The sequence below is a fragment of the Athene noctua genome, unplaced genomic scaffold (genome assembly GCF_965140245.1).
Source record: "Athene noctua unplaced genomic scaffold, bAthNoc1.hap1.1 HAP1_HAP1_scaffold_383, whole genome shotgun sequence".
Classification (NCBI taxonomy): Eukaryota; Metazoa; Chordata; class Aves; order Strigiformes; family Strigidae; genus Athene; species Athene noctua.
Window position 1 is genome coordinate 57,153 of NW_027437841.1, and position 26,796 is coordinate 83,948.

Sequence of the window (26,796 nt, forward strand, 5' to 3'; positions counted from 1 at the left end):
CCCGAAAACTCCATAGGGGAGCCCAGACACTCCATAGGGACCCCAAAACCCCACAGAGACCCCAAACAGCTCCTGGGGACCCCAAAAACCCCACAGGGGAGCTCAGACACTCCATAGGGACCCCAAAACCCCACAGAGACCCCAAACAGCTCATGGGGACCCCAAAAACCCCATAGGGACCCCAAACATCCCATGGGGACCCCCAAACAGCTCATGGGGACCCCCAACAGCCCATGGGGACCCCGAAAACCCCATAGGGGAGCCCAGACACTCCATAGGGACCCCAAAACCCCACAGAGACCCCAAACAGCTCATGGGGACCCCAAAAACCCCATAGGGACCCCAAACATCCCATGGGAACCCCCAAATAGCCCATGGGACCCCGAAAACCCGATAGGGACCCCAAACATCCCATGGGGACCCCCAAACAGCTCATGGGGACCCCCAACAGCCCATGGGGACCCCGAAAACCCCACAGGGGAGCTCAGACACTCCATAGGGACCCCAAAACCCCACATAGACCCCAAACAGCTCATGGGGACCCCCAAAAACCCCATAGGGACCCCAAACATCCCATGGGAACCCCCAAATAGCCCATGGGACCCCGAAAACCCGATAGGGACCCCAAACATCCCATGGGGACCCCCAAACAGCTCATGGGGACCCCCAACAGCCCATGGGGACCCCGAAAACCCCACAGGGGAGCTCAGACACTCCATAGGGACCCCAAAACCCCACAGAGACCCCAAACAGCTCCTGGGGACCCCAAAAACCCCACAGGGGAGCTCAGACACTCCATAGGGACCCCAAAACCCCACAGAGACCCCAAACAGCTCCTGGGGACCCCAAAAACCCCATAGGGACCCCAAACATCCCATGGGGACCCCCAAACAGCCCATGGGGACCCCCAACAGCCCATGGGGACCCCGAAAACCCCACAGGGGAGCTCAGACACTCCATAGGGACCCCAAAACCCCACAGAGACCCCAAACAGCTCATGGGGACCCCAAAAACCCCATAGGGACCCCAAACATTCCATGGGAACCCCCAAACAGCTCATGGGGACCCCGAAAACCCGATAGGGACCCCAAACATCCCATGGGGACCCCCAAACAGCTCATGGGGACCCCCAACAGCCCATGGGGACCCCGAAAACCCCACAGGGGAGCTCAGACACTCCATAGGGACCCCAAAACCCCACATAGACCCCAAACAGCTCATGGGGACCCCCAAATCCCTGTAGGGACCCCAAAACCCCCATAGGGACCCCAAACAGCCCACAAGGACCCCCAAAACCCCATAGGGACCTCAAACAGCCCATGGGGACCCCCAAACAGCCCATGGGGACCCCCAAACACCCCATAGAGGACTCCAGACACTCCACGGGGACCCCAATCACCCCATAGAGACCCCAAACAACTCATGGGGACCCCCAAAACCCTGTAGGGACCCCAAAACCCCCATAGGGACCCCAAACAACCCACGGGGGACCCCAAACAGCCCATGGGGGACCCCAAACAGCCCATTGCCCCTCTCCCTAGGGTGGGGGGGCTTTTGGGGTGTCTGTGTTGAAGCCAGCCTGTGTCCCCCCCTTTTGGGTTCCCCCCCTGCCACCTCTCCCCCCCCCGCTCCCCTTTGGGGGTCCCCCTGACCTTGGCGAAGAACTTGATCTCCTGCTCGTGGGGGGATTTCTCCACCCGCCCGCTGCTCACCACCGCCTCTGGGGGGCGGGAAGGGGGGGCAGTCAGGGTGGGCACGGCGGGGGGACACGGGGACAAGCAGTTGGGGGGGTCCCAGGGAACCCCCGAGGGGTCAGGGGCAGCACTGAGGGGGGGGGGGTACTGGCATTGCAGGGGCACTTGGGGGGGGTCTCAAGAGGTTCAAGGGAGTCTCAAGGGGTCCAAGGGGGTCCAAGGGGGTCCAAGGGAAGTCTCGAGGGGTCCAAGGGGGGGTCAAGGGGTCCAAGGGGGTCTCAAAGGGTTCAAGGGGGTCTCAAGGGGGTCTCAAGGGGTCCAAGGGAAGTCTCGAGGGGTTCAAGGGGGGGTCAAGGGGTCCAAGGGGGTCTCAAAGGGTTCAAGGGAAGTCTCGAGGGGTTCAAGGGGGTCTCAAGGGGTCCAAGGGGGTTTCAAGGGGTCCAAGGGAAGTCTCAAGGGGTTCAAGGGGGGGTCAAGGGGTCCCAGGGGGTCTCAAGGGGTCCCAGGGGGTCTCAAGGGGTTCAAGGGGTCCAAGGGGGTCTTAAGGGGTCCAAGGGGGTTTCAAGGGGTCCAAGGGAAGTCTCAAGGGGTCCAAGGGGGTCTCAAGGGGTTCAAGAGGGTCTCAAGGGGTCCAAGGGGGTCTCAAGGGGTCCAAGGGGGTTTCAAGGGGTCCAAGGGAAGTCTCAAGGGGTCCAAGGGGGTCTCAAGGGGTTCAAGGGGGTCTCAAGGGGTCCAAGGGGGTCTCAAGGGGTTCAAGGGGTCCAAGGGGGTCTTAAGGGGTCCAAGAGGGTCTCAAGGGGTCCAAGGGGGTCTCAAGGGGTCCAAGGGGGTTTCAAGGGGTCCAAGGGAAGTCTCAAGGGGTCCAAGGGGGTCTCAAGGGGTTCAAGGGGGCCTCAAAGGGTTCAAGGGGGTCCAAGGGAAGTCTCGAGGGGTTCAAGGGGGTCTTAATGGGTCCAAGGGGGTATCAAGGGGTTCAAGGGGGTCTCAAGGGGTTCAAGGGGGTTTCAAGAGGTCCAAGGGGGTCTCAAGGGGTTCAAGGGAAGTCTCGAGGGGTTCAAGGGGGTCTTAAGGGATCCAAGGGGGTCTCAAGGGTGTCTCAAGGGGTCCAAGGGGGTCTTAAGTGGTCCAAGGAGGCTTCAAGAGTTTCAAAGGGGTCTCAAGAGGGTTCAAGGGGGTCCAAGGGGGTTTCAAGGGGTCCAAGGGAAGTCTCAAGGGGTTCAAGGGGGGGTCAAGGGGGCCTCAAGAGGTCCAAGGGGGTCTCAAAGGGTTCAAGGGGGTCTCCAGGGGTCCAAGGGGGTCTCAAGAGGTCCAAGGAGGGGTCTCAAGGGGGGTCCAAGGGGGTCTCCAGGGGTTCAAGGGGGCCTCAGGAGGTTCAAGGGAGTCTCAAAGGATTTAAGGGGGTCTCCAGGGGTCCAAGGGAGGATCAGAGAAGTCCCAGGAGGATCTGGGGTCTCCGCAGGGATTTGGGGGGGTGGGTGGGGGTGTGCCGGGGGATTTGGGGGTCCCCGGGGGCGCACCCAGGTGGGCGATGAACTCCTGGGAAATGTCCATCCACTTGAGCAGCTGCTGCAGGAAGCCGTAGGCGAAGCGCTTCTCGATGGAGGAGGTGTCCAGCTCCATGTCCTTCAGCCCCCTGCACCCGGGGGGGGGTCAGGGGGCACCCCCACCTCCCCATCCTACCCACACCCCCCCCCACACCCCCCCCTCTTAAACTGGGGGGACAGCACCAGCACACCCCAACACCCCCCCCCCCCCTCCAAAACCGTATCCCCGAAGCCCCCTCCGGCCCCCTCAAACCCCTCTCCCTCTGCGCCCACCCCCTAACCAAGACCCCCCCACACACACTCACCTTATCCCCAGCACCCCTGTGCCCCCCCCCGGGATGACTGGGGGCCCCCCCAACTCACCGGGTGACGGCGTAACCATTGAGCTGCAGGAACTTGAGGAGCTCCTGCGCCTTCTCGCGGTCCCGCGCCTTCTCCTTGGCCGTCAGCGTGTCGTAGGGGACGAGAAGGGGGTGCGAGCCCCCCCCTGGCACCCCCCCGTCAGCACCCAGTGTGTGTGTGGGGGGGGGGGGGATACGGCGTCGGGGGCCGGGGGGCGCAGAGAGGAGCACCCATGGGGGGACGCAGGCGGAAGGACAACGCTTGGGAGGGGGCAGCACAAATGGGGTGCGTCCAGTTGGGGGGCAGCGCAGGTCCGTGGGGTGGTTGTAGGGGTGGGGGGGGGACACGGGGGGGTGCCCCTAGGGTTGGGGGACACACACACACACATACACGGAGGGGGGGGGTGCTCACCCTTGGCCTCCAGCTCCAGCTTCTTCTTGCGGCCCCACGTGTTGTGGTAGTTCTCGGCCAACTGCTCCGCCATGGCCTGGGGGACACGGAGAGGTGGCGGGGGGCGGGGGGGTGTCCGAAATGGGGGGGGGACACACACGATGTTGGGGGACACACACACACACACACACACACTGGGGGACACTCACCTGCAGCTCCCGGGACAGCGTCACCCCCGACAGGTCCACGGGCTGGGGGTTGTAGCCGTGGCTGGGGTCGTAGGTGGCCTTGGGGGGGGTGGGGACAGGGCAGTGTTAGGGGGGGGGACTATGGGGTGGGGGGGCAATACCCTGGACCCCCAGGGGTTTGGGGGGACGCTTCGCCACCCCATGGACCCCCCACCAGGGGTTTGGGGTGCTCCTTTACCCCATGGACACCCCCCAAGGGGTTTGGGGCTCCCCGTCACCACCCCATTGATGCCTAAGGATTTGGGGGGACCCTTCACCACCCCATGGACCCCCCACCAGGGGTTTGGGGTGCCCCTTCACCCCATGGACCCCCACCAGGGGTTTGGGGTGTCCCTTCACCACCCCATTGATCCCCAGGGGTTTGGGGGGACCCTTCACCACCCCATGGACCCCCCACCAGGGGTTTGGGGTGCCCCTTCACCCCATGGACCCCCACCAGGGGTTTGGGGTGTCCCTTCACCACCCCATTAATCCCCAGGGGTTTGGGGGGACCCCTCACCACCCCATGGACCCCCCACCAGGGGTTTGGGGTGCCCCTTCACCCCACGGACCCCTCCAAGGGGTTTGGGGTGCCCCTTCACCACCCCATTAATCCCCAGGGGTTTGGGGGGACCCCTCACCACCCCATGGACCCCCCACCAGGGGTTTGGGGTGCCCCTTCACCCCATAGACACCCCCCCCAGGGCTTTGAGGTGCCCCATCACCCCATAGACACGCCACCCCCCCCCCCCCCCCCCAGGGCTTTGGGGTGCCCCACGTCCACCCCATGGACCTCATGGACCCCCAGGGTTTTTCGGGGGGTTGGTGGGGGACACCCCGATGTCTGGGCCCCACCTGGGCAGACTGGGAGATCTTGCGGGTTTTCTTCTTCTCCACCTTGTCCTCCTCACCCTCGCGGGCCTTCTCCACCATCCACTCCCAGGCCAACATGGCCTTCAGCGACTCCTTGATGGGCCACCGGTAGATCTCCTTGTCCTGGGGGGCGGGCGTGGGGCTCGTGGTTGGGGTTCAGGAGGGGCGATGGGGTTGGGGGGTCCCCAACGAGGTTGAGAGGGGACAGATGGGGTTGGGGGATCTCGATGAGGTTGAGAGCGATGGTCAAGGTTGGGGGGTCCCCAACGAGGTTGAGGGGGGACAGAGGGAGTTGGGGGATCCCCGATGAGGTTGAGGGGGGACAGAAGGGGTTGGGGGGTCCCAATGAGGTTGGGGGGTCCCCAACGAGGTTGAGGGGGGACAGATGGGGTTGGGGGATCTCGATGAGGTTGAGAAAGATGGTCAAGGTTGGGGGGTCCCCGATGAGGTTGAGGGGGGACAGATGGGGTTGGGGGGTCCCAATGAGGTTGAGAGAGATAGTCAAGGTTGGGGGGTCCCCAATGAGGTTGAGGGGGGACAGAAGGGGTTGGGGGATCTCAATGAGGTTGAGAGAGATAGTCAAGGTTGGGGGGTCCCCAATGAGGTTGAGGGGGGACAGACGGGGTTGGGGGGATCTCAATGAGGTTGAGAGCGATGGTCAAGGTTGGGGCGTCCCCAATGAGGTTGAGGGGGGACAGAGGGAGTTGGGGGATCCCCGATGAGGTTGAGGGGGGACAGATGGGGTTGGGGGATCTCGATGAGGTTGAGAGAGATGGTCAAGGTTGGGGGAATCCCAACGAGGTTGAGGGGGGACAGAGGAAGTTGGGGGATCCCCGATGAGGTTGAGGGGGTACAGATGAGGTTGGGGGATCCCAACGAGGTTGGGGGGTCCCCAACGAGGTTGAGGGGGGACAGAGGAAGTTGGGGGATCCCTGATGAGGTTGAGGGGGGACAGAAGGGGTTGGGGGGTCCCAATGAGGTTGGGGGATCCCCGATGAGGTTGAGGGGGGACAGATGGGGTTGGGGGGTCCCCAACGAGGTTGAGGGGGGACAGACGGGGTTGGGGGGATCTCAATGAGGTTGAGGGGGGACAGAAGGGGTTGGGGGCTCCCAATGAGGTTGGGGGATCCCCAACAAGGTTGAGGGGGGACAGAGGGAGTTGAGGGATCCCCGATGAGGTTGAGGGGGGACAGAGGGAGTTGAGGGATCCCCGATGAGGTTGAGGGGGGACAGAAGGGGTTGGGGGATCTCGATGAGGTTGAGAAAGATGGTCAAGGTTGGGGGGTCCCCGATGAGGTTGAGGGGGGACAGATGGGGTTGGGGGGTCCCAATGAGGTTGGGGGGTCCCCAACAAGGTTGAGGGGGGACAGACGGGGTTGGGGGATCTCGATGAGGTTGAGAGAGATGGTCAAGGTTGGGGGGTCCCCAATGAGGTTGAGGGGGTAGGGATGGGGTTGGGGGAATCCCAACGAGGTTGAGGGGGGACAGAGGAAGTTGGGGGATCCCCGATGAGGTTGAGGGGGTACAGATGAGGTTGGGGGATCCCAACGAGGTTGGGGGGTCCCCAACGAGGTTGAGGGGGGACAGAGGAAGTTGGGGGATCCCTGATGAGGTTGAGGGGGGACAGAAGGGGTTGGGGGGTCCCAATGAGGTTGGGGGATCCCCGATGAGGTTGAGGGGGGACAGATGGGGTTGGGGGGTCCCCAACGAGGTTGAGGGGGGACAGACGGGGTTGGGGGGATCTCAATGAGGTTGAGAGCGATGGTCAAGGTTGGGGGGTCCCCAATGAGGTTGAGGGGGGACAGAAGGGGTTGGGGGCTCCCAATGAGGTTGGGGGATCCCCAACAAGGTTGAGGGGGGACAGAGGGAGTTGGGGGATCCCTGATGAGGTTGAGGGGGGACAGACAAGGTTGGGGGATCTCAATGAGGTTGAGAGAGATGGTCAAGGTTGGGGGGTCCCCGATGAGGTTGAGGGGGGACAGAAGGGGTTGGGGGATCCCAATGAGGTTAGGGGGTCCCCAACGAGGTTGAGGGGGGACAGACGGGGTTGGGGGATCTCAATGAGGTTGAGAGAGATAGTCAAGATTGGGGGGTCCCCAACGAGGTTGAGGGGGGACAGATGGGGTTGGGGGATCTCGATGAGGTTGAGGGGGGACAGAGGGAGTTGGGGGATCCCAGTGAGGTTGGGGGGTCCCCAACGAGGTTGAGGGGGGACAGACGGGGTTGGGGGGATCTTGATGAGGTTGAGGGGGGACCAGTGGGTTTGGGGACCCCGATGAGGTTGCGGGGGGACGGAGGGAGTTGGGGGGTCCCCAACGAGGTTGAGGTGGAGTGGACGGGGTTGGAGGATCTTTACGAGGTTGAGGGATCTCGGTGGGCTTGGGGGAAACTCAATGAGATTGGGGGGGGGGACGCGGGGTTGGGGGATCTGGGCAAGGCTGGGGGGTCCAGTTGGGACTTGGGGCAGGGGGGGGCCCCAACCGGGGGCACCCCCGGTACCTTCTCGGAGAAAGTCTTGTAGGGTCGCAGCATGGGGTGGGTCTTGGCTTCCTCATCCACCGTCTCCCCGAAGGACCAGTTGTTCTGGATCTGCCGACAGATGGGAACGTCGAGGGGGCGGGGGGCACTGGGCCATCACGGGGGGGGGGGCACTGGGCCATCGTGGGGGGGCACTGGGCCATCGCACAGGGGTGACATGCCGAGGACGGGGCGGGCGGGATGCCCGGAAAGCTTGGGGTTGAGGGGGGGGGGGGTGGTCAGGCAGGTGTGGGGGGACCAAGATGGGCAAAGAGAGCGGGGGGGGGGGTCATAAATGACCTGAGGAATATGGGGGGGGGGCGCTGGGGGTCCAGCGGGGGGGTCCCCACCTTGTCGAAGGCCCACTTCTCGTGGGTGTACTCCGCGTACTTGTTGATGAAACCGTCGAGCTTCTCGGGGATGATGACGCTGAGCGGGGGACGGGGGGGGTGAGGATGGGTCCGAGCGAGGGCTCGGGGTCAAGTGGGGGGGTCAGGGGGTGGTGGGGGGGGTGTCCTCTGGGTCCTACTTGAGGGTCTCGACGGGTTTGGGGTCGAAGTTGCCCTCGGCGTCGACGGAGGCCTTCTTCTCCGTCTTGGAGGAGTAGCTGGCGTCCACGTAGTCGGGGGGGAGGGCGCCGGCGATGGCGCAGAGACAGGGCGTGGCCAGCTTGTACAGCTCCGCCTCGAACCGCTGCGGGGGGGGCGGGGGGAAACGGGGGTCACCCCCCCCGACACCCCCCAAAAACCCGGCAGCCCCTCGGAGCCACCCGCTGTCCCCAAAGGTCCCGCCCCGTGTGGCCCCTGAGGTGTCGGGGTCGTCCGTGGCGCCCCCCCCCCCCCCCCGTAGCGCCCCCGTGTCTCTGGATTGGTCTGGCCCCGCCCTGTCCCTGGGGGGGGGGTCGGGCCTTGTGTCCCCAAGTCCCCGGAGGCCTCGTCCCCACCCCACGCAGCCCCGTGTCCCCACCACCCCCAGCGCGGTGTCCCCATCCCCACCAGTCCCCTCCCAAGTCCCCACCCCAGTGTCCCCATCGTCCCCATCCCAGTGTCCCCTCCATCCCCATCCCAGTGTCCCCATCCCAGTGTCCCCTCCATCCCCATCCCAGTGTCCCCACCATTCCCACCATCCCCGTCCCAGCGTCCCCTCCATCCCCATCCCAGTGTCCCCACCATTCCCACCATCCCCGTCCCAGTGTCCCCTCCATCCCCATCGTCCCCATCCCAGTGTCCCCTCCATCCCCATCCCAGCGTCCCCTCCATCCCCGTCCCCGTGTCCCCACCAGCCCCGTCCCAGTGTCCCCTCCATCCCCATCCCAGTGTCCCCACCAGCCCCGTCCCAGTGTCCCCTCCATCCCCATCCCAGTGTCCCCACCAGCCCTGTCCCAGTGTCCCCTCCATCCCCGTCCCAGTGTCCCCTCCATCCCCATCCCAGTGTCCCCACCATTCCCACCATCCCCGTCCCCGTGTCCCCACCAGCCCCGTCCCAGTGTCCCCTCCAGCCCCGTCCCAGTGTCCCCTCCATCCCCGTCCCAGTGTCCCCACCATTCCCACCATCCCCGTCCCTGTGTCCCCACCAGCCCTGTCCCAGTGTCCCCTCCATCCCCGTCCCAGTGTCCCCTCCATCCCCATCCCAGTGTCCCCACCATTCCCACCATCCCCGTCCCAGTGTCCCCTCCATCCCCATCCCAGTGTCCCCTCCATCCCCATCCCAGTGTCCCCTCCATTCCCACCATCCCCATCCCAGCGTCCCCTCCATCCCCATCCCAGTGTCCCCACCAGCCCCATCCCAGTGTCCCCACCATTCCCACCATCCCCATCCCAGTGTCCCCACCATCCCCATCCCAGCGTCCCCTCCATCCCCATCCCAGTGTCCCCACCATCCCCATCCCAGTGTCCCCACCATTCCCACCATCCCCATCCCAGTGTCCCCTCCATCCCCATCCCAGCGTCCCCTCCATCCCCGTCCCCGTGTCCCCTCCATCCCCATCCCAGTGTCCCCTCCATCCCCGTCCCCGTGTCCCCTCCATCCCCGTCCCAGTGTCCCCTCCATCCCCATCCCAGTGTCCCCACCATTCCCACCATCCCCGTCCCAGTGTCCCCTCCATCCCCATCGTCCCCATCCCAGTGTCCCCACCATCCCCATCCCAGTGTCCCCACCAGCCCCGTCCCAGTGTCCCCTCCATCCCCGTCCCCGTGTCCCCACCAGCCCCGTCCCAGTGTCCCCTCCATCCCCATCCCAGTGTCCCCTCCATCCCCGTCCCAGTGTCCCCTCCATCCCCATCCCAGTGTCCCCACCATTCCCACCATCCCCATCCCAGTGTCCCCACCAGCCCCGTCCCAGCGTCCCCTCCATCCCCATCCCAGTGTCCCCACCAGCCCCGTCCCAGTGTCCCCTCCATCCCCATCCCAGTGTCCCCTCCATCCCCATCCCAGTGTCCCCACCATTCCCACCATCCCCATCCCAGTGTCCCCTCCATCCCCGTCCCAGTGTCCCCTCCATCCCCGTCCCAGCGTCCCCTCCATCCCCGTCCCCGTGTCCCCGTCGCAGCGTGTCACCCCACCTTGTGCGCCAGGGACTCGAAGATGCCCCAGAAGAGCTTTCGGGTGAGGTGCAGCTCCTCCTCCGAGCTGACGCCCTGGTTGGGCCACCCGCTGGGCAGGCAGTAGTACTTCCAGCACCGCTCGTAGTGATTGGTCAGCAGCTGGGGGGGGGCCGCGGGACAGGTCACCCCCATGGCCCAGGAACACCCCCCTCGGTGTGTGGGGGTGTCCGTCCCCCCAGCCCGGTCACCTTGAGGGGCATCTTGGCGAACTCGTTGAGGATGGGGACGTCGAAGACCAGGCGGCGGAGGAGATGCTGCAGCATGGAGGGACGGATGTACCTGGGGGGGTACGGGGGGGTTAGGGGGGGATGTAGGGGGTGTAAAGGGGCGCGGAGGGGGCGGAGGGGGGATATCGAGGGGTAAAGGGGTCCGGGGGGGACGTAGGGGGGATATGGAGGGGTAAAGGGGTGCGGAGGGGGCGGAGGGGGGATATGGAGGGGTAAAGGGGTGCGGAGGGGGCGGAGGGGGGATATCGAGGGGTAAAGGGGTGCGGAGGGGGCGGAGGGGGGATATGGAGGGGTAAAGGGGCGCAGAGGGGGGATATGGAGGGGTAAAGGGGCACGGAGGGGGCGGAGGGGGGATATGGAGGGGTAAAGGGGCGCGGAGGGGGCGGAGGGGGGATATGGAGGGGTAAAGGGGTGCGGAGGGGGCGTAGGGCGGATATCGAGGGGTAAAGGGGATACAGGGGGGGTACAGGAGATGTAAAGGGGTACAGAGGGGAGATGGGGGGATATAGAAGGTGTGAATGGGTTATAGGGGGTTATGGGGGGTCTAAAGGGGTACAGGGGGGATATAGAAGGTATAAAGGGGATATGGGGGGGCTATGGGGGGCTATGGGGGGCTATGGGGGGTCTAAAGGGGTACAGGGGGGATGTAGAAGGTATAAAGGGGATATGGGGGGGCTATGGGGGGCTATGGGGGGGCTGTGGGAGGTCTAAAGGGGTACAGGGGGGATGTAGAAGGTATAAAGGGGATATGGGGGGGCTATGGGGGGGCTGTGGGGGGGCTGTGGGAGGTCTAAAGGGGTACAGGGGGGATATGGGGGGTGCAGAGGGGCCGTCGAGGTTACCCCGAGGTGTAGAGGGGACCCAGGGGGACACGCCGGTGGAGGGGGTGGTGTGGTTACGGGGGAGACGTCATCGGGTCTGGGGATTGGGGGGGGGGGGGGGTGTTACACGGCCAGGGTTTGGGGGTGCCCCCACCGGCAGAGGGCCATGAGACACTCCTCGATGACGTCGCGCTGGGCCTTGGTGAGGGAGCGCCCGCGGGAGAGGCGGTAGATGGTGTGGAGCATGGAGTCCACCATGATGGCGCGGTGCTCGGTGCCGGCGAAGAGCGGCGCGCACTTGGTGATGAGCGGCAGCACCGCCAGGCACAGGTAGCGGTTCAGCGCCAGCGCCATCTCCGTCGTGCTGAATGTGGCCTGGGGGGGGGGTCGTGGGGGGAGAAAAAAGGGGGTACGGGGTGGCGAAGGGGGTCAATCTGCAGCCTTACAAAGGGGTTCCGAGGGGTAGGAGGGATGGGGGGTACGGTTAGGGGGGTGCGGGGTAACGGGGCCATGCTGTGGGGTGGGTTTGGGGGACAGCAGATGTGCCATGGGGTGGGTTTGGGGGACACCAGATGTGCCATGAGGTGGGTTTGGGGGACAGCAGATGTGCCATGGGGTGGGTTTGGGGGACAGCAGACGTGCCATGGGGTGGGTTTGGGGGACCCTAGATGTGCCATGGGGTGGGTTTGGGGGACAGAAGACATGCCATGGGGTGGGTTTGGGGGACCCCAGATGTGCCATGGGGTGGGTTTGGGGGACAGCAGACGTGCCATGGGGTGGGTTTGGGGGACCCCAGACGTGCCATGGGGTGGGTTTGGGGGACAGCAGATGTGCCATGGGGTGGGTTTGGGGGACAGCAGATGTGCCATGAGGTGGGTTTGGGGGACCCCAGATGTGCCATGAGGTGGGTTTGGGGGACAGCAGATGTGCCATGGGGTGGGTTTGGGGGACCCCAGATGTGCCATGGGGTGGGTTTGGGGGACAGCAGACGTGCCATGGGGTGGGTTTGGGGGACCCTAGATGTGCCATGGGGTGGGTTTGGGGGACAGCAGATGTGCCATGGGGTGGGTTTGGGGGACAGCAGACGTGCCATGGGGTGGGTTTGGGGGACCCCAGATGTGCCATGGGGTGGGTTTGGGGGACAGCAGACGTGCCATGGGGTGGGTTTGGGGGACACCAGACGTGCCATGGGGTGGGTTTGGGGGACACCAGATGTGCCATGAGGTGGGTTTGGGGGACCCCAGACGTGCCATGGGGTGGGTTTGGGGGACCCCAGACTTATCCCAGAGGGTGGGTTTGGGGGGAACCCATGATCGTCCCATGGTGTGGGTTTGGGGGACTCCATGTCCATTCACAGGGCAGGTTTGGGGGTCCCCAGCCCCACTCCAGGGGCACAGGACAGATTTGGGGTCCCCCAGCCCCACCCCAGTGCGACAAGACAGATTTGGGGTCCCCCAGCCCCACGCCAGGGGCACAGGGCGGGTTTGGGGGTCCCCCATCCCCACCCAGGGGCACAGGGCGGGTTTGGGGGTCCCCCATCCCCACGCCAGTGCGACAGGACAGATTTGGGGGTCCCCCATCCCCACCCAGGGGCACAGGGCGGGTTTGGGGGTCCCCCATCCCCACGCCAGTGCGACAGGACAGATTTGGGGGTCCCCCAGCCCCACCCAGGGGCACAGGGCGGGTTTGGGGGTCCCCCGGCCCCACCCAGGGGCACAGGACAGATTTGGGGTCCCCCAGCCCCACCCGGGGGCATGGGGCGGGTTTGGGGGTCCCCCAGCCCCACCCGGGGGCACGGGGCGGGTTTGGGGGTTCCCCATCCCCACCCAGGGGCACAGGACAGATTTGGGGGTCCCCCAGCCCCACCCAGGGGCACAGGACAGATTTGGGGTCCCCCATCCCCACGCCAGTGCGACAGGACAGATTTGGGGTCCCCCATCCCCACCCAGGGGCACAGGACAGATTTGGGGTCCCCCAGCCCCACCCGGGGGCACAGGGCGGGTTTGGGGGTCCCCCGGCCCCACCCAGGGGCACAGGACAGATTTGGGGGTCCCCCATCCCCACCCCAGTGCGACAGGACAGATTTGGGGTCCCCCATCCCCACGCCAGGGGCACAGGACAGATTTGGGGTCCCCCATCCCCACCCCAGTGCGACAGGACAGATTTGGGGTCCCCCATCCCCACCCAGGGGCACAGGACAGATTTGGGGTCCCCCAGCCCCACCCAGGGGCACGGGGCGGGTTTGGGGGTCCCCCATCCCCACCCCAGTGCGACAGGACAGATTTGGGGTCCCCCAGCCCCACCCAGGGGCACGGGGTGGGTTTGAGGGTCCCCCATCCCCACGCCAGGGGCACAGGGCAGATTTGGGGGTCCCCCATCCCCACGCCAGTGCGACAGGACAGATTTGGGGTCCCCCATCCCCACCCCAGTGCGACAGGACAGATTTGGGGGTCCCCCATCCCCACGCCAGGGGCACAGGGCAGATTTGGGGTCCCCCATCCCCACGCCAGTGCGACAGGGCAGATTTGGGGGTCCCCCAGCCCCACCCAGGGGCACAGGGCAGATTTGGGGGTCCCCCATCCCCACCCCAGTGCGACAGGACAGATTTGGGGGTCCCCCAGCCCCACCCAGGGGCACAGGGCGGGTTTGGGGGTCCCCCGGCCCCACCCAGGGGCACAGGACAGATTTGGGGTCCCCCAGCCCCACCCGGGGGCACGGGGCGGGTTTGAGGGTCCCCCATCCCCACGCCAGGGGCACAGGGCAGATTTGGGGGTCCCCCATCCCCACCCCAGTGTGACAGGACAGATTTGGGGGTCCCCCATCCCCACCCCAGTGCGACAGGACAGATTTGGGGTCCCCCATCCCCACCCCAGTGCGACAGGACAGATTTGGGGTCCCCCAGCCCCACGCCAGGGGCACAGGACAGATTTGGGGTCCCCCATCCCCACCCGGGGGCACAGGGCGGGTTTGGGGGTCCCCCATCCCCACGCCAGTGCGACAGGGCAGATTTGGGGGTCCCCCATCCCCACGCCAGTGCGACAGGACAGATTTGGGGGTCCCCCATCCCCACCCGGGGGCACGGGGCAGATTTGGGGGGTCTCGGGGGTCTCACCGTGTCGAGCGAGGCGGCGGCCCGCATGTCGGGCAGGAAGCCGACCTCCAGCACGCGCAGCAGGAACTCCTGCGACTCGACGCCGTAGACGCGGTCGAGGAAAAGCACCATGGGCGCCTTGTGCTCGGGCACGAAGCTGGCGGCCATGCGCGGCTCCACCACGCTGCCGTCTGGGGGGGGGGGCCGGGAAATGGGGGTCACCCCCCCCCCCCCAACACATATACACACACACACACACCCCCCCCAAGGGTGACTGTGCTCGGCATCTCCCTGACTGCATGGGGAAGTGCTGTACCCCCAAAGCGGTGACACCCCCCCCCCCCGCCTGGCTGGGCACCCCCAAAGCGGTGACCCCCCTATCTGATTGGGCACCCCCAAAGCGGTGACCCCCCCCCCCATCTGATTGGGCACCCCCAAAGCAGTGACCCCCCCCGCCTGGCTGGGCACCCCCAAACCAGTGACCCCCCCCCCATCTGATTGGGCACCCCCAAAGCGGTGACCCCCCCCCCATTTGACTGGTTTGGCACCCCCAAAGCGGTGACCCCCCCCCCCATCTGATTGGGCACCCCCAAAGCGGTGACCCCCCCCCCATTTGACTGGTTTGGCACCCCCAAAGCGGTGACCCCCCCCCCCATCTGATTGGGCACCCCCAAAGCGGTGACCCCCCCCCCATTTGACTGGTTTGGCACCCCCAAAGCGGTGACCCCCCCCCATCTGATTGGGCACCCCCAAAGCGGTGACCCCCCCCCATCTGACTGGCTGGGCACCCCCAAAGCGGTGACCCCCCCCCCATCTGATTGGGCACCCCCAAAGCGGTGACCCCCCCCCATTTGACTGGTTTGGCACCCCCAAAGCGGTGACCCCCCCCCCATCTGATTGGGCACCCCCAAAGCGGTGACCCCCCCCCCATTTGACTGGCTGGGCACCCCCAAAGCAGTGACCCCCCCATCTGATTGGGCACCCCCAAAGCGGTGACCCCCCCCCCATTTGACTGGTTTGGCACCCCCAAAGCGGTGACCCCCCCCCCATCTGATTGGGCACCCCCAAAGCGGTGACCCCCCCCCCATTTGACTGGTTTGGCACCCCCAAAGCGGTGACCCCCCCCCATCTGATTGGGCACCCCCAAAGCAGTGACCCCCCCCCCATTTGACTGGGCACCTCCTGTACCCCCAAACCAGTGACCCCAGAGCCTGGACACCCCCAAACCAGTGACCCCCCCATCTGACTGGCTGGGCACCCCCAAACCAGTGACCCCCCCCCATCTGACTGGGCACCTCCTGTACCCCCAAACCAGTGACCCCCCCTGCCTGGACACCCCCAAACCAGTGACCCCCCCCTCATCTGACTGGGCACCTCCTGTACCCCCAAACCAGTGACCCCCCCTGCCTGGACACCCCCAAACCAGTGACCCCCCCCTCATCTGCTTGGGCACCCCCAAAGCGGTGACCCCCCCAGCCTGGCTGAACATCCCCATCCCAGTACCCTCCCAGTCCAACCGGTCTCTCTCTGTACCCCCAAACCAGTTCCCCCCACCTGTCCAGACACCCCCAAACCACTGACACCCCCCCTTGTGTACCCCCACATTCCCCCCCCCCCCCAAATCCCCCCCCCCCCCCCAGTGTCTCCAGACACCCCCCATCCCAGTGCCCTCCCAGTCTAACCAGGCCCCTCATACCCCGTCCCCCACCTCAGGGCCCCCCCCAAACTACCCCACGGTGGGGTGGGTGTCCCCCCCCCCGCCCCGTGTGTGTCCCCCCCCCGGGGGGGGGGCCCCCCACCTTTCCCGAGGGCGGGAATCTGCAGGGGGAGGCTGATGATCCCCACCAGGTCCTCCAGGGGCACGAGGGAGCGGAGGATCGCCCGGATCCGCAGCGCTTCCCCCTTCCCCGCCTGGATCAGCTGTTGGGGGGGCACAGAAATTTTTTGGGGGGGGTCCCCCTAATCTGGGGGACACCCCCAGTCCCCTCAAACTATGTGTATGGGTGTCGTGTGTCCCCCCCCCGGCTCCTTACGTGCATCTCGGGGGCGCAGCGGCCCAGCAGGTCGATGAGGGCGGCGTAGAAGGACATGATGGCGTTGCCCAAGTGCACCCGGTTTTCTTCGGGGGGTCTTCACCCCCAAATCTGGGGGCGGAAAGATAAAAGGGGTGGTGGTGGGGGTGTCCATCAGGGGCACCCCCAGAATCTTGGAAGTGTTGGGGGGGGGGGGGGCGGGAGTGTTGTGGGGATCGTCAGAATCTTGGGGAACAGGGGGAGGGAAAGCCAGGCATCACCCTCGGGTGGGGGACCCCCCCCCCCCCAAAATGCCTTTAGCATGGGGAGGGGGGACAGGGGACCCCCAAAATGCCTTCAGCATGGGGAGGGGGGACAGGGGACCCCCAAAATGCCTTCAGCATGGGGAGGGGGGCGTAAGGGATGGAAGGGTATTGGGGGACCCACAAAATCACTCCAGCATGGGGAGGGGGGGGGATAAGGGGTGAAGGGGGAGTCATGGGGACCCCCGACACCCCAAAAATGGGGACAGGGGATGAGGGGGAAATCGTGGGGACCCCCAACACCCCAAAAATGGGGACAGAGAACAAGGGGGGCCATCACGGGCACCCCCAACACCCCAAAAATGGGGACAGGGGAAGAGGGGGGCCATCACGGGGACACCCAACACCCCAAAAATGGGGACAGGGAATGAGGGGGGCCATCGTGGGGACCCCCAACACCCCAAAAATGGGGACAGGGAATGAGGGGGGCCATCGTGGGGACCCCCAGCACCCCAAAAATGGGGACAGAGAATGAGGGGGGCCATCGTGGGGACCCCCAACACCCCAAAAATGGGGACAGAGAACGAGGGGGGCCATCGTGGGGACCCCCAACACCCCAAAAATGGGGACAGGGGATGAGGGGGGCCATCACGGGCACCCCCACCACCCCAGCAGCACAAGGACGTGGAGCTGAGGACCCTCAGAGCCTCAGGGCGAGGGTCAGGGCTCACGTTGGGGCCACGGGGGACCCCCCATTAGGACACCCCACCCCTGTCCGCAAGCGTCCCCCGTGCCCCCCCAAACCAACGCACGGGTCGCGCCGTCGCTCCCGCCGGCCCGTGGGCCCGTCGCGGGCCGGGTCCTGGGCGATGTGGAGGGCGTCCTGGATGGCGGCCAGTAGCCCGCTGCCCCCCTCGCCCCGCAGCGCTGGCCCGAAGCACTCGGGCCGCCGGATCAGCAGGCGGACCACCACGTTGGCGTTTTCCTCCACGCTCTCCCCTGTGGGGTGACAGGGACACCCCACACCCCCCGAAACGGGCTGAGATAAGGACCAAGGGTTTGGGGGGACACGAGGATCCTGAAGGTGCCAGGGTGGGGATATGGGGACCCCCGGGGTGACAGGGGAGGGGACACGGGGACATCCAGGGTGCCAGGATGAGGTAAGGGGGTGCAGGGACACCTGGGGTGCCATGATGGGGACATGGGGACACCCAGGGTGCCAGGATGAGGTAACGGGGTGCAGCGACACTTGGGGTGCCACAATGGGGACATGGGGACACCCAGGGTGCCAGATGAGGGGACAGGGGGACCCCCGGGGTGCCAGGATGAGGTAAGGGGGTGCAGGGACACCTGGGGTGCCATGATGGGGACATGGGGACACCCAGGGTGCCAGGATGAGGTAACGGGGTACAGGGACACTTGGGGTGCCACAATGGGGACATGGGGACACCCAGGGTGCCAGGATGAGGTAACGGGGTGCAGCGACACTTGGGGTGCCACAATGGGGACATGGGGACACCCAGGGTGCCAGATGAGGGGACAGGGGGACCCCCGGGGTGCCAGGATGAGGTAAGGGGGTGCAGGACACCTGGGGTGCCATGATGGAGACATGGGACCCCCAGGGTGCCAGGTGAGGGGACACGGGGACATCCAGGGTGCCAGGATGAGGTAACGGGGTGCAGCGACACTTGGGGTGCCACAATGGGGACATGGGGACACCCAGGGTGCCAGATGAGGGGACAGGGGGACCCCCGGGGTGCCAGGATGAGGTAAGGGGGTGCAGGGACACCTGGGGTGCCATGATGGGGACATGGGGACCCCCAGGGTGCCAGGTGAGGGGACACGGGGACATCCAGGGTGCCAGGATGAGGTAACGGGGTGCAGCGACACTTGGGGTGCCACAATGGGGACATGGGGACACCCAGGGTGCCAGATGAGGGGACAGGGGGACCCCCGGGGTGCCAGGATGAGGTAACGGGGTGCAGCGACACTTGGGGTGCCACAATGGGGACATGGGGACACCCAGGGTGCCAGATGAGGGGACAGGGGGACCCCCGGGGTGCCAGGATGAGGTAAGGGGGTGCAGGGACACCTGGGGTGCCATGACGGGGACATGGGGACCCCCAGGGTGACAGGTGAGGGGACATGGGGACCCCTGGGGTGCCAGGATGGGTCACAGGACCCCCAGGGTGCCAGTATGAGGTAACGGGGTACAGGGACACTTGGGGTGCCACAATGGGGACATGGGGACACCCAGGGTGCCAGATGAGGGGACAGGGGGACCCCCGGGGTGCCAGGATGAGGTAAGGGGGTGCAGGACACCTGGGGTGCCATGATGGAGACATGGGGACCCCCAGGGTGACAGGTGAGGGGACATGGGGACCCCTGGGGTGCCAGGATGAGGTAAGGGGGTGCAGGGACACCTGGGGTGCCATGACGGGGACATGGGGACCCCCAGGGTGACAGGTGAGGGGACATGGGGACCCCTGGGGTGCCAGGATGGGGTAACGGGGTACAGGGACACTTGGGGTGCCACAATGGGGACATGGGGACACCCAGGGTGCCAGATGAGGGGACAGGGGGACCCCCGGGGTGCCAGGATGAGGTAAGGGGGTGCAGGGACACCTGGGGTGCCATGACGGGGACATGGGGACCCCCAGGGTGACAGGTGAGGGGACATGGGGACCCCTGGGGTGCCAGGATGGGGTCACAGGGACCCCCAGGGTGCCAGGATGAGGTAACGGGGTACAGGGACACTTGGGGTGCCACAATGGGGACATGGGGACCCCCGGGGTGACAGGATGGGGATACAGGGACCCACAGGGTGCCAGGTGAGGGGACATGGGGACCCCCAGGGTGCCAGGATGAGGTAACGGGGTACAGGGACACTTGGGGTGCCATGATGGGGACATGGGGACCACCGGGGTGACAGGATGTGGTCACAGGGACCCCCAGGGTGCCATGACAGGGTCACAGGGACCCTGGGGGTTCCACAATGGGGACACAGGGACTCCCAGGGTGTCAAGTGAAGGGACACGAGGGCCCCCAAGGTGCCACAATGGGGGCATGGGGATGCCCATGGTGCCACGATGGGGACACAGGGACCCCTGGGGTGCCACAATGGGGACATGAGGACCCCCAGGGTGCCATGAGGGGGTCACAGGGACCCTGCGGGTGCCACAACGGGGACACAGGGACGCCCACGGTGCCACAGACACCCAGGGTGTCACGGAGGGGACACGGGGACCCCCAAGGTGCCACAATGAGGACATGAGGACCCCCAGGGTGCCATGAGGGGTCACAGGGACCCTGCAGGTGCCACAATGGGGACACAGGGACCCCCATGGTGCCACAATGGGGACACTGGGACCCCCACGGTGCCACGATGGGGACACAGGGACCACTGGGGTGCCACAATGGGGACACAGGGACCCCCACGGTGCCACAGACACCCAGGGTGTCACGGAGGGGACACAGGGACCCCCAAGGTGCCACAATGGGGACACCCAGGATGTCAAGTGAGGGGTCACAGGGACCCCTGGGGTGCCACAATGGGGACATGAGGACCCCCAGGGTGCCATGAGGGGGTTACAGGGACCCTGCGGGTGCCACAACGGGGACACAGGGACCCCCAGGGTGCCACAGACACCCAGGGTGTCATGGAGGGGACACGGGGACCCCCATGGTGCCACAATGGGGACACCCAGGGTGTCAATTGAGGGGACATGGGGACCCCTGGGGTGCCACAATGGGGACATGAGGACCCCCAGGGTGCCATGAGGGGGTCACAGGGACCCTACGGGTGCCACAACGGGGACACAGGGACCCTGCGGGTGCCACAATGGGGACATGAGGACCCCCAGGGTGCCATGAGGGGGTCACAGGGACCCTGCGGGTGCCACAATGGGGACACAGGGACGCCCACGGTGCCACAGACACCCAGGGTGTCACGGAGGGGACACGGGGACCCCCAAGGTGCCACAATGGGGACACCCAGGATGTCAAGTGAGGGGTCACAGGGACCCTGGGGGTGCCACAACAAGGACACAGGGACCCCCACGGTGCCACAGACACCCAGGGTGTCACAGAGGGGACACGGGGACCCCCAAGGTGCCACAACAGGGGAGGGGGGGGGTGGTGTCACAGAAACCCCCAGGGTGCCAGGCGAGGTGACCCGACGAGCCCCGTTAGAACCCAGCGAGGACCAAGCAGATTCAGGGGTGCCGAGCTGGTGACGCAAGGGACACCCCCTATCGCCCCGCCACCCCCGGGTTGGCCCGGTGTCACCTCGTGTCACTCACCGTTGACGAAGACGGCGAAGCGGAGGAAGTCGAGGTAGCGCTCGCCCCCGCAGGGGTTCCACCCGATGTCGGGGTAGCCCTTGGCCAGCAGCATGGGGCAGCTCTGTAGCCCGCAGCTCGCCAGGTACGTCACCACCTGCAGCGCCCGGATCCTCACGTGGAGGTGTGTCACACCCCCCCCCTCCCCAAAAAAAAAAAAATGTCCCCAAGGCCACCCACCCACCTTCTCCAGGTCCTGCTCCTTCAGCGCCAGCGCCAGCTCGTTGTTGTCGATGACGGAGGCGGCCGCCACGTCCAGGGGGGTCGAACCCCTCATGCCTTGATTTTTTATTTTATTTTTTTTTTTTTTTTTTTTTTGGGGGGGGGTGTCAGGGTTGTTTTGGGGACAGGGTGGGATTAAGGGGTGCAGGGACTCTGCCAGGGGGACAGGATGGGGGACGCAGGGATATCAACGCCACCGTCCCCCCCCCCGTTGTGCCACAGGGGACAAATTGGGGATGCAGGGACATCCCCCCCCCCCCTTCGCCCCCTAACCAGGGGGACCGACCGGGATCGAGGGGTGCAGGGACCCCCCCCCCCCCCCCCCAGGGTGTCAGTTTGGGGGTGCAGGGACCCCCAAACTGCAAAAGTAGGGGTGCAGGGACCCGCAGGGTGACAAATCTGGGAACAGAGCCCCCCAGGGTGACAAATTGGGGGATGCGGGGACCCCCAGGGTGCAAGTTTGGGGGTGCAGGGACCCCCAGGGTGCCAATTTGGGGGTGCAGGGACCCCCAGGGTGCCAATTCGGGGGTGCACAGCCCCCCAGGGTGCCAATTCGGGCATGCAGAGCCCCCCAGGGTGCCAATTCAGGGGTGCAGAGACCCCCAGGATGCCAATTTGGGGGTGCAGGGACCCCCAGGGTGCCAATTCGGGGGTGCACAGCCCCCCAGAGTGCCAATTCGGGGGTGCAGAGCCCCCCAGGGTGCCAATTCAGGGGTGCAGAGACCCCCAGGATGCCAATTTGGGGGTGCAGGGACCCCCAGGATGGCAATTCGGGAGTGCACAGCCCCCCAGGGTGCCAATTCGGGGGTGCAGAGCCCCCCAGGGTGCCAATTTGGGGGTGCAGGGACCCCCAGGGTGCCAATTCGGGCATACAGAGCCCCCCAGGGTGCCAATTCGGGGCTGCTGGGACCCCCAGAGTGCCAATTTGGGGGTGCAGAGCCCCCCAGGGTGCCAATTCGGGCATACAGAGCCCCCCAGGGTGCCAATTTGGGGCTGCTGGGACCCCCAGGATGCCAATTCGGGCATGCAGAGCCCCCCAGGGTGCCAATTCAGGGGTGCAGAGACCCCCAGGATGCCAATTTGGGGGTGCAGGGACCCCCAGGATGGCAATTCGGGAGTGCACAGCCCCCCAGGGTGCCAATTCGGGGGTGCAGAGCCCCCCAGGGTGCCAATTTGGGGGTGCAGGGACCCCCAGGGTGCCAATTCGGGCATACAGAGCCCCCCAGGGTGCCAATTCGGGGGTGCAGAGCCCCCCAGGATGCCAATTCCAGGATGGAGGGGACCCCCAGAAGCCTCATTTCTCAGGTCAGACAGGACAGGGCTGGCTAGGGGGGGAGCCGGGGGGTACCAAGCGGGACTTGTGTGTGGGGGGGGGGGTGTTGCCAGTTTGGGGGTGCCCCGGAGGGGGGGTCCCGGAGCTCACCCAGCCCGATGCTGCTGTTCTCCAGCAGGTAGCCGAGGTGGTCGAACATGGAGCGTTGGTTTTGGCGGCTGATGCGGCAGAAGTAGCAGAGGAAGCGGCAGCAGTTGGTCACCATCTTGGGGAAGCGAATCTCCTGGGTTAAAGCGGGGGGGGATGTCACATAGTTAGGGGTGGGGGGGGGACATGAAAAAAATCGGGGACGCCCCGAGAAAAAAGGGAAGGGGCCACCCCGTAAATTCACCTTGGACTCGCCGCCCCCCAGCACGCTGACCATCACCTGCATGACGGTTTCGTGCATCCCCAGCGCCCGCATCAAGTTGGGGTGCTGGTAGAAAACTTTGTTGTTCATGATGTTCCTGCCGGGGGGGGTAAAAAAAAAAAAAAAAAAAAAAATTAAGGGGGTGGGGGGTGTCACTGCAGGGGCTCTGAGTGATTTGAGGGAAAGTGGGGTGTTCTGGAGGGGATTGGAAAGGGGGGGGGGGGGGGCCAGGGGGGTGATGGAGTGACTGGGGAATGGGGGGGGGGGGTTTGTGGGGGGGGGGTTTGTGGGGGGGGGGGGTGGGAGGGGGGGTGTTGGGGTAGGGGAGGGGGGGTTAGGGAGGGGATTGGGGGTGACTGGGGGACGCAGGGGGATGTGGGGGGACTAGGGGGGACATGGGGTGCTCAGGGGGGACACGGGGAGCAGGATGGGGACACGGGGGGGGGCAGGGGGGACATGGCGGGCAGGATGGGGACACGGGGGGGGTAGGGGGGACACGGGGGGCAGGATGGGGACACGGGGGGGGTCAGGGGGGACATGGGGGGCAGGATGGGGACACGGGGGGGGTCAGGGGGGATATGGGGGGCAGGATGAGGCTGCGGGGTGCCTGGTGGCAGGTTGGGGGGTTGGGGGGTGCCCGGTGGGGGGTTGGGGGGTGCCAGGGGGTGCCCATTGGTGAGCTGGGGGGTGCCAGGAGGTGCCTGGTGGCGGGCTGGGGGTGCCAGGGGGTGCCCGGTGGCGGGTTGGAGGGTGCCAGGGGGTGCCCGGTGCCGGGCTGGGGGTGCCAGGGGGTGCCCGGTGGCGGGTTGGGGGTCCCAGGGGGTGCCCGGTGGCGTGTTGGGGGGTGCCCGGTGGCAGGTTGGGGGGTGCCAGGGGTGCCCAGTGGCGGGCTGGGGGGTGCCCGGTGGCAGGTTGGGGGGTGCCAGGGGGTGCCTGGTGGTGGGCTGGGGGGTGCCAGGGGGTGCCCAGTGGCGGGCTGGGGGGTGCCCGGTGGCAGGTTGGGGGGTGCCAGGAGGTGCCCGGTGGTGGGCTGGGGGTGCCAGGGGGTGCCCAGTGGCGGGCTGGGGGGTGCCAGGGGGGGGACATGGGGTGCTCAGGGGGGACACGGGGAGCAGGATGGGGACACGGGGGGGGCAGGGGGGACATGGCGGGCAGGATGGGGACACGGGGGGGGTAGGGGGGACACGGGGGGCAGGATGGGGACACGGGGGTGTCAGGGGGGACATGGGGGGCAGGATGGGGACACGGGGGGGGTCAGGGGGGACATGGGGGCAGGATGGGGACACGGGGGGGGCAGGGGGGACATGGGGTGCTCAGAGGGGACACGGGGAGCAGGATGGGGACACGGGGGGGGTCAGGGGGAACACGGGGGGCAGGATGAGGCTTTGGGGTGCCTGGTGGCAGGTTGGGGGGTTGGGGGGTGCCCGGTGGTGGGTTGGGGGGTGCCAGGGGGTGCCCATTGGTGAGCTGGGGGGTGCCAGAGGGTGCCCGGTGGTGGGTTGGGGGGTGCCCTGTGGCGGGTTGGGGGGTGCCAGGAGGTGCCCGGTGGCGGGTTGGGGGTGCCAGGGGGTGCCCATTGGTGAGCTGGGGGGTGCCAGGGGGTGCCCAGTGGCGGGTTCGGGGGTGCCAGGAGGTGCCTGGTGGCGGGCTGGGGGGTGTCAGGGGGTGCCCGGTGCCGGGCTGGGGGTGCCAGGGGGTGCCCGGTGGCGGGTTGGGGGTCCCAGGGGGTGCCCGGTGGCGTGTTGGGGGGTGCCCGGTGGCAGGTTGGGGGGTGCCAGGGGTGCCCAGTGGCGGGCTGGGGGGTGCCCGGTGGCAGGTTGGGGGGTGCCAGGGGGTGCCCGGTGGTGGGCTGGGGGGTGCCAGGGGGTGCCCAGTGCCGGGCTGGGGGGTGCCAGGAGGTGCCCGGTGCTGGGCTGGGGGTGCCAGGGGGTGCCCAGTGGCGGGTTAGGGGTGCCAGGAGGTGCCCGGTGGCAGGTTAGGGGTGCCAGGGGGTGCCCGGTGGCGGGCTGGGGGTGCCAGGGGGTGCCCGGGTCAGCGCGTGCGCCCACCCGATGCTCTGGATCATGAGATTCTCCTCCTCGGGGCCCATCTGGACGATGAGGAGGGAGCGGATCTGGCCCAGGCACTCCAGCAGCGCCGTGGTGTCGGGCACGGAGTGGGCGCTGATGGTGTAGGCCTTGGGCAGGGCCCGCACCAGTTCCCCCAGTCCGTCGTACTGGCGGTGCAGGAGGCTGAACATGGCGCGCACCAGCTCGGGGCTCTGGATGAAGGATTCCTGCGCCCAGTGCACCATGGTCTGCGAGATCAGCTCCTGCAGCGTGCCTGGGGGGCGGAGGGGGGGGGGGGACACATGGGTGGGGCACCCCGAGGGCACAGGGGCCAAGGGGGCGCGTGGGGGGGAAGCTCGAGACCGTCAATGTCTTGGGGGTGGCTTGGCCGGGATTTGGGGACAGGCCAGTTGGTAACTTGGGGACAAGGTGGACAATGCCTTGAGGTCAACTCAGCCAGGACCTGGGGACAGCTTGGCCAACGCCTTGGGGACGGTTTGGCTAACACCTTGGGGACAACTTGGCCAACGCCTTGGGGACAGCTTGGCCAACGCCTTGGGGACAGCTTGGCCAATGTTGGGGGACAGCTTAGCCAACATCTTGGGTATAGCTTGGCCAACGCCTTGGGGACAGCTTGGCCAATGCCTTGGGGACAACTTGGCCAATGCCTTGGGGACGGTTTGGCCAACACCTTGGGGACAACTTGGCCAATGCCTTGGGGACAACTTGGCCAATGCCTTGGGGACGGTTTGGCCAACACCTTGGGGACAACTTGGCCAACGCCTTGGGGACAGCTTGGCCAATGCCTTGGGGACAACTTGGCCAACACCTTGGGGGCAGCTTGGCCAATGCCTTGGGGACAGCTTAGCCAATACCTTGTGGGCAGCTTGGCCAACGCCTTGGGGACAACTTGGCCAATGTCTTGGGGACAACTTGGTCAATACCTTGGGGACAGTTTGGCCAACACCCTGGGGTCAGCTTGGCCAGTGCCTTGGGGACAACTTGGCCAATGCCTTGGGGACAACTTGGCCAACACCTTGGGGACAGCTTGGCCAATGCCTTGGGGACAACTTGGCCAACACCTTCAGGGCAGCTTGGCCAGTGTTTTGGGGACAACTTGGCCAATGCCTTGGGGACAACTTGGCCAATGCCTTGGAGACAACTTGGTCAATACCCTGGGGACAACTTGGCCAACGCCTTAGGGACAACTTGGCCAATGCCTTGGGGACAACTTGGTCAATACCCTGGGGACAACTTGGCCAACGCCTTGGGGGCAACTTGGCCAATGCCTTGGGGGCAACTTGGTCAACACCTTGGGGACAGTTTGGCCAACATCCTGGGGTCAGCTTGGCCAGTGCCTTGGGGACAACTTGGCCAACACCTTGGGGGCAGCTTGGCCAACGCCTTGCGGGCAACTTGGCCAACGCTTTGGGGACAACTTGGGCAGCACCCTGGGGACACCTTGGCCATGTTTTGGGGACAGCAGAGCAGGTACCCGGCCCCCCTCCACCCCCCCACCCCGTGTGTCCCCCCCCCCCTCTCACTGGGCACTGGGGGCTCCTCGGGGGGCGCCTCCTCCTGCGCCGCCGTCCCGCGGAGCCCCACCACCTTCTGCACCAGCCCCAGCAGCCGCTGCCGCAGCGACGTCTCTTCCTCCTCCTCCTCCTCCTCACCCGCCAGCTCAATGCCTGAGGGGGCGTGTCACAGGGGTCATGGGGGGGCCTATGTCCCCAAAACGGGGCGACCCCCCCCCCCCCCCCAGCCCATGTCCCCAAATCCGGGGTTGTCCCACGCTCCCAACTCCCAGGATGGGGCTCCCCACGCTCTGGGGGTGACAGAACGGGGGTCCCCATGCCCTAGGGGCGGGGGGGGGGGGGGTGTCTTGGTGCCTCAGGGGACGT

At 66.4% G+C, this 26,796-nt stretch overlaps 1 protein-coding gene across 1 annotated transcript in view; it reads right to left on the reverse strand.

The window, feature by feature from the left end:
• The window catches only part of LOC141955663 (ryanodine receptor 1-like), a gene marked incomplete at its 5' end in the record, with an annotated part of 92,901 nt that overhangs the window by 52,273 nt on the left and 13,832 nt on the right, over positions 1–26,796 (reverse strand). The window contains 23 exon segments of the mRNA XM_074895308.1: positions 1,653–1,720; positions 3,212–3,327; positions 3,602–3,725; positions 3,992–4,067; positions 4,180–4,257; positions 5,053–5,193; positions 7,570–7,659; positions 7,938–8,016; positions 8,117–8,280; positions 10,148–10,288; positions 10,378–10,468; positions 11,392–11,612; positions 14,350–14,519; positions 16,128–16,248; positions 16,362–16,472; positions 17,412–17,602; positions 20,905–21,040; positions 21,128–21,222; positions 22,589–22,721; positions 22,830–22,944; positions 24,896–25,169; positions 25,239–25,250; positions 26,440–26,583. Coding sequence (XP_074751409.1) covers positions 1,653–1,720; positions 3,212–3,327; positions 3,602–3,725; positions 3,992–4,067; positions 4,180–4,257; positions 5,053–5,193; positions 7,570–7,659; positions 7,938–8,016; positions 8,117–8,280; positions 10,148–10,288; positions 10,378–10,468; positions 11,392–11,612; positions 14,350–14,519; positions 16,128–16,248; positions 16,362–16,472; positions 17,412–17,602; positions 20,905–21,040; positions 21,128–21,222; positions 22,589–22,721; positions 22,830–22,944; positions 24,896–25,169; positions 25,239–25,250; positions 26,440–26,583 — 2,891 coding nt within the window.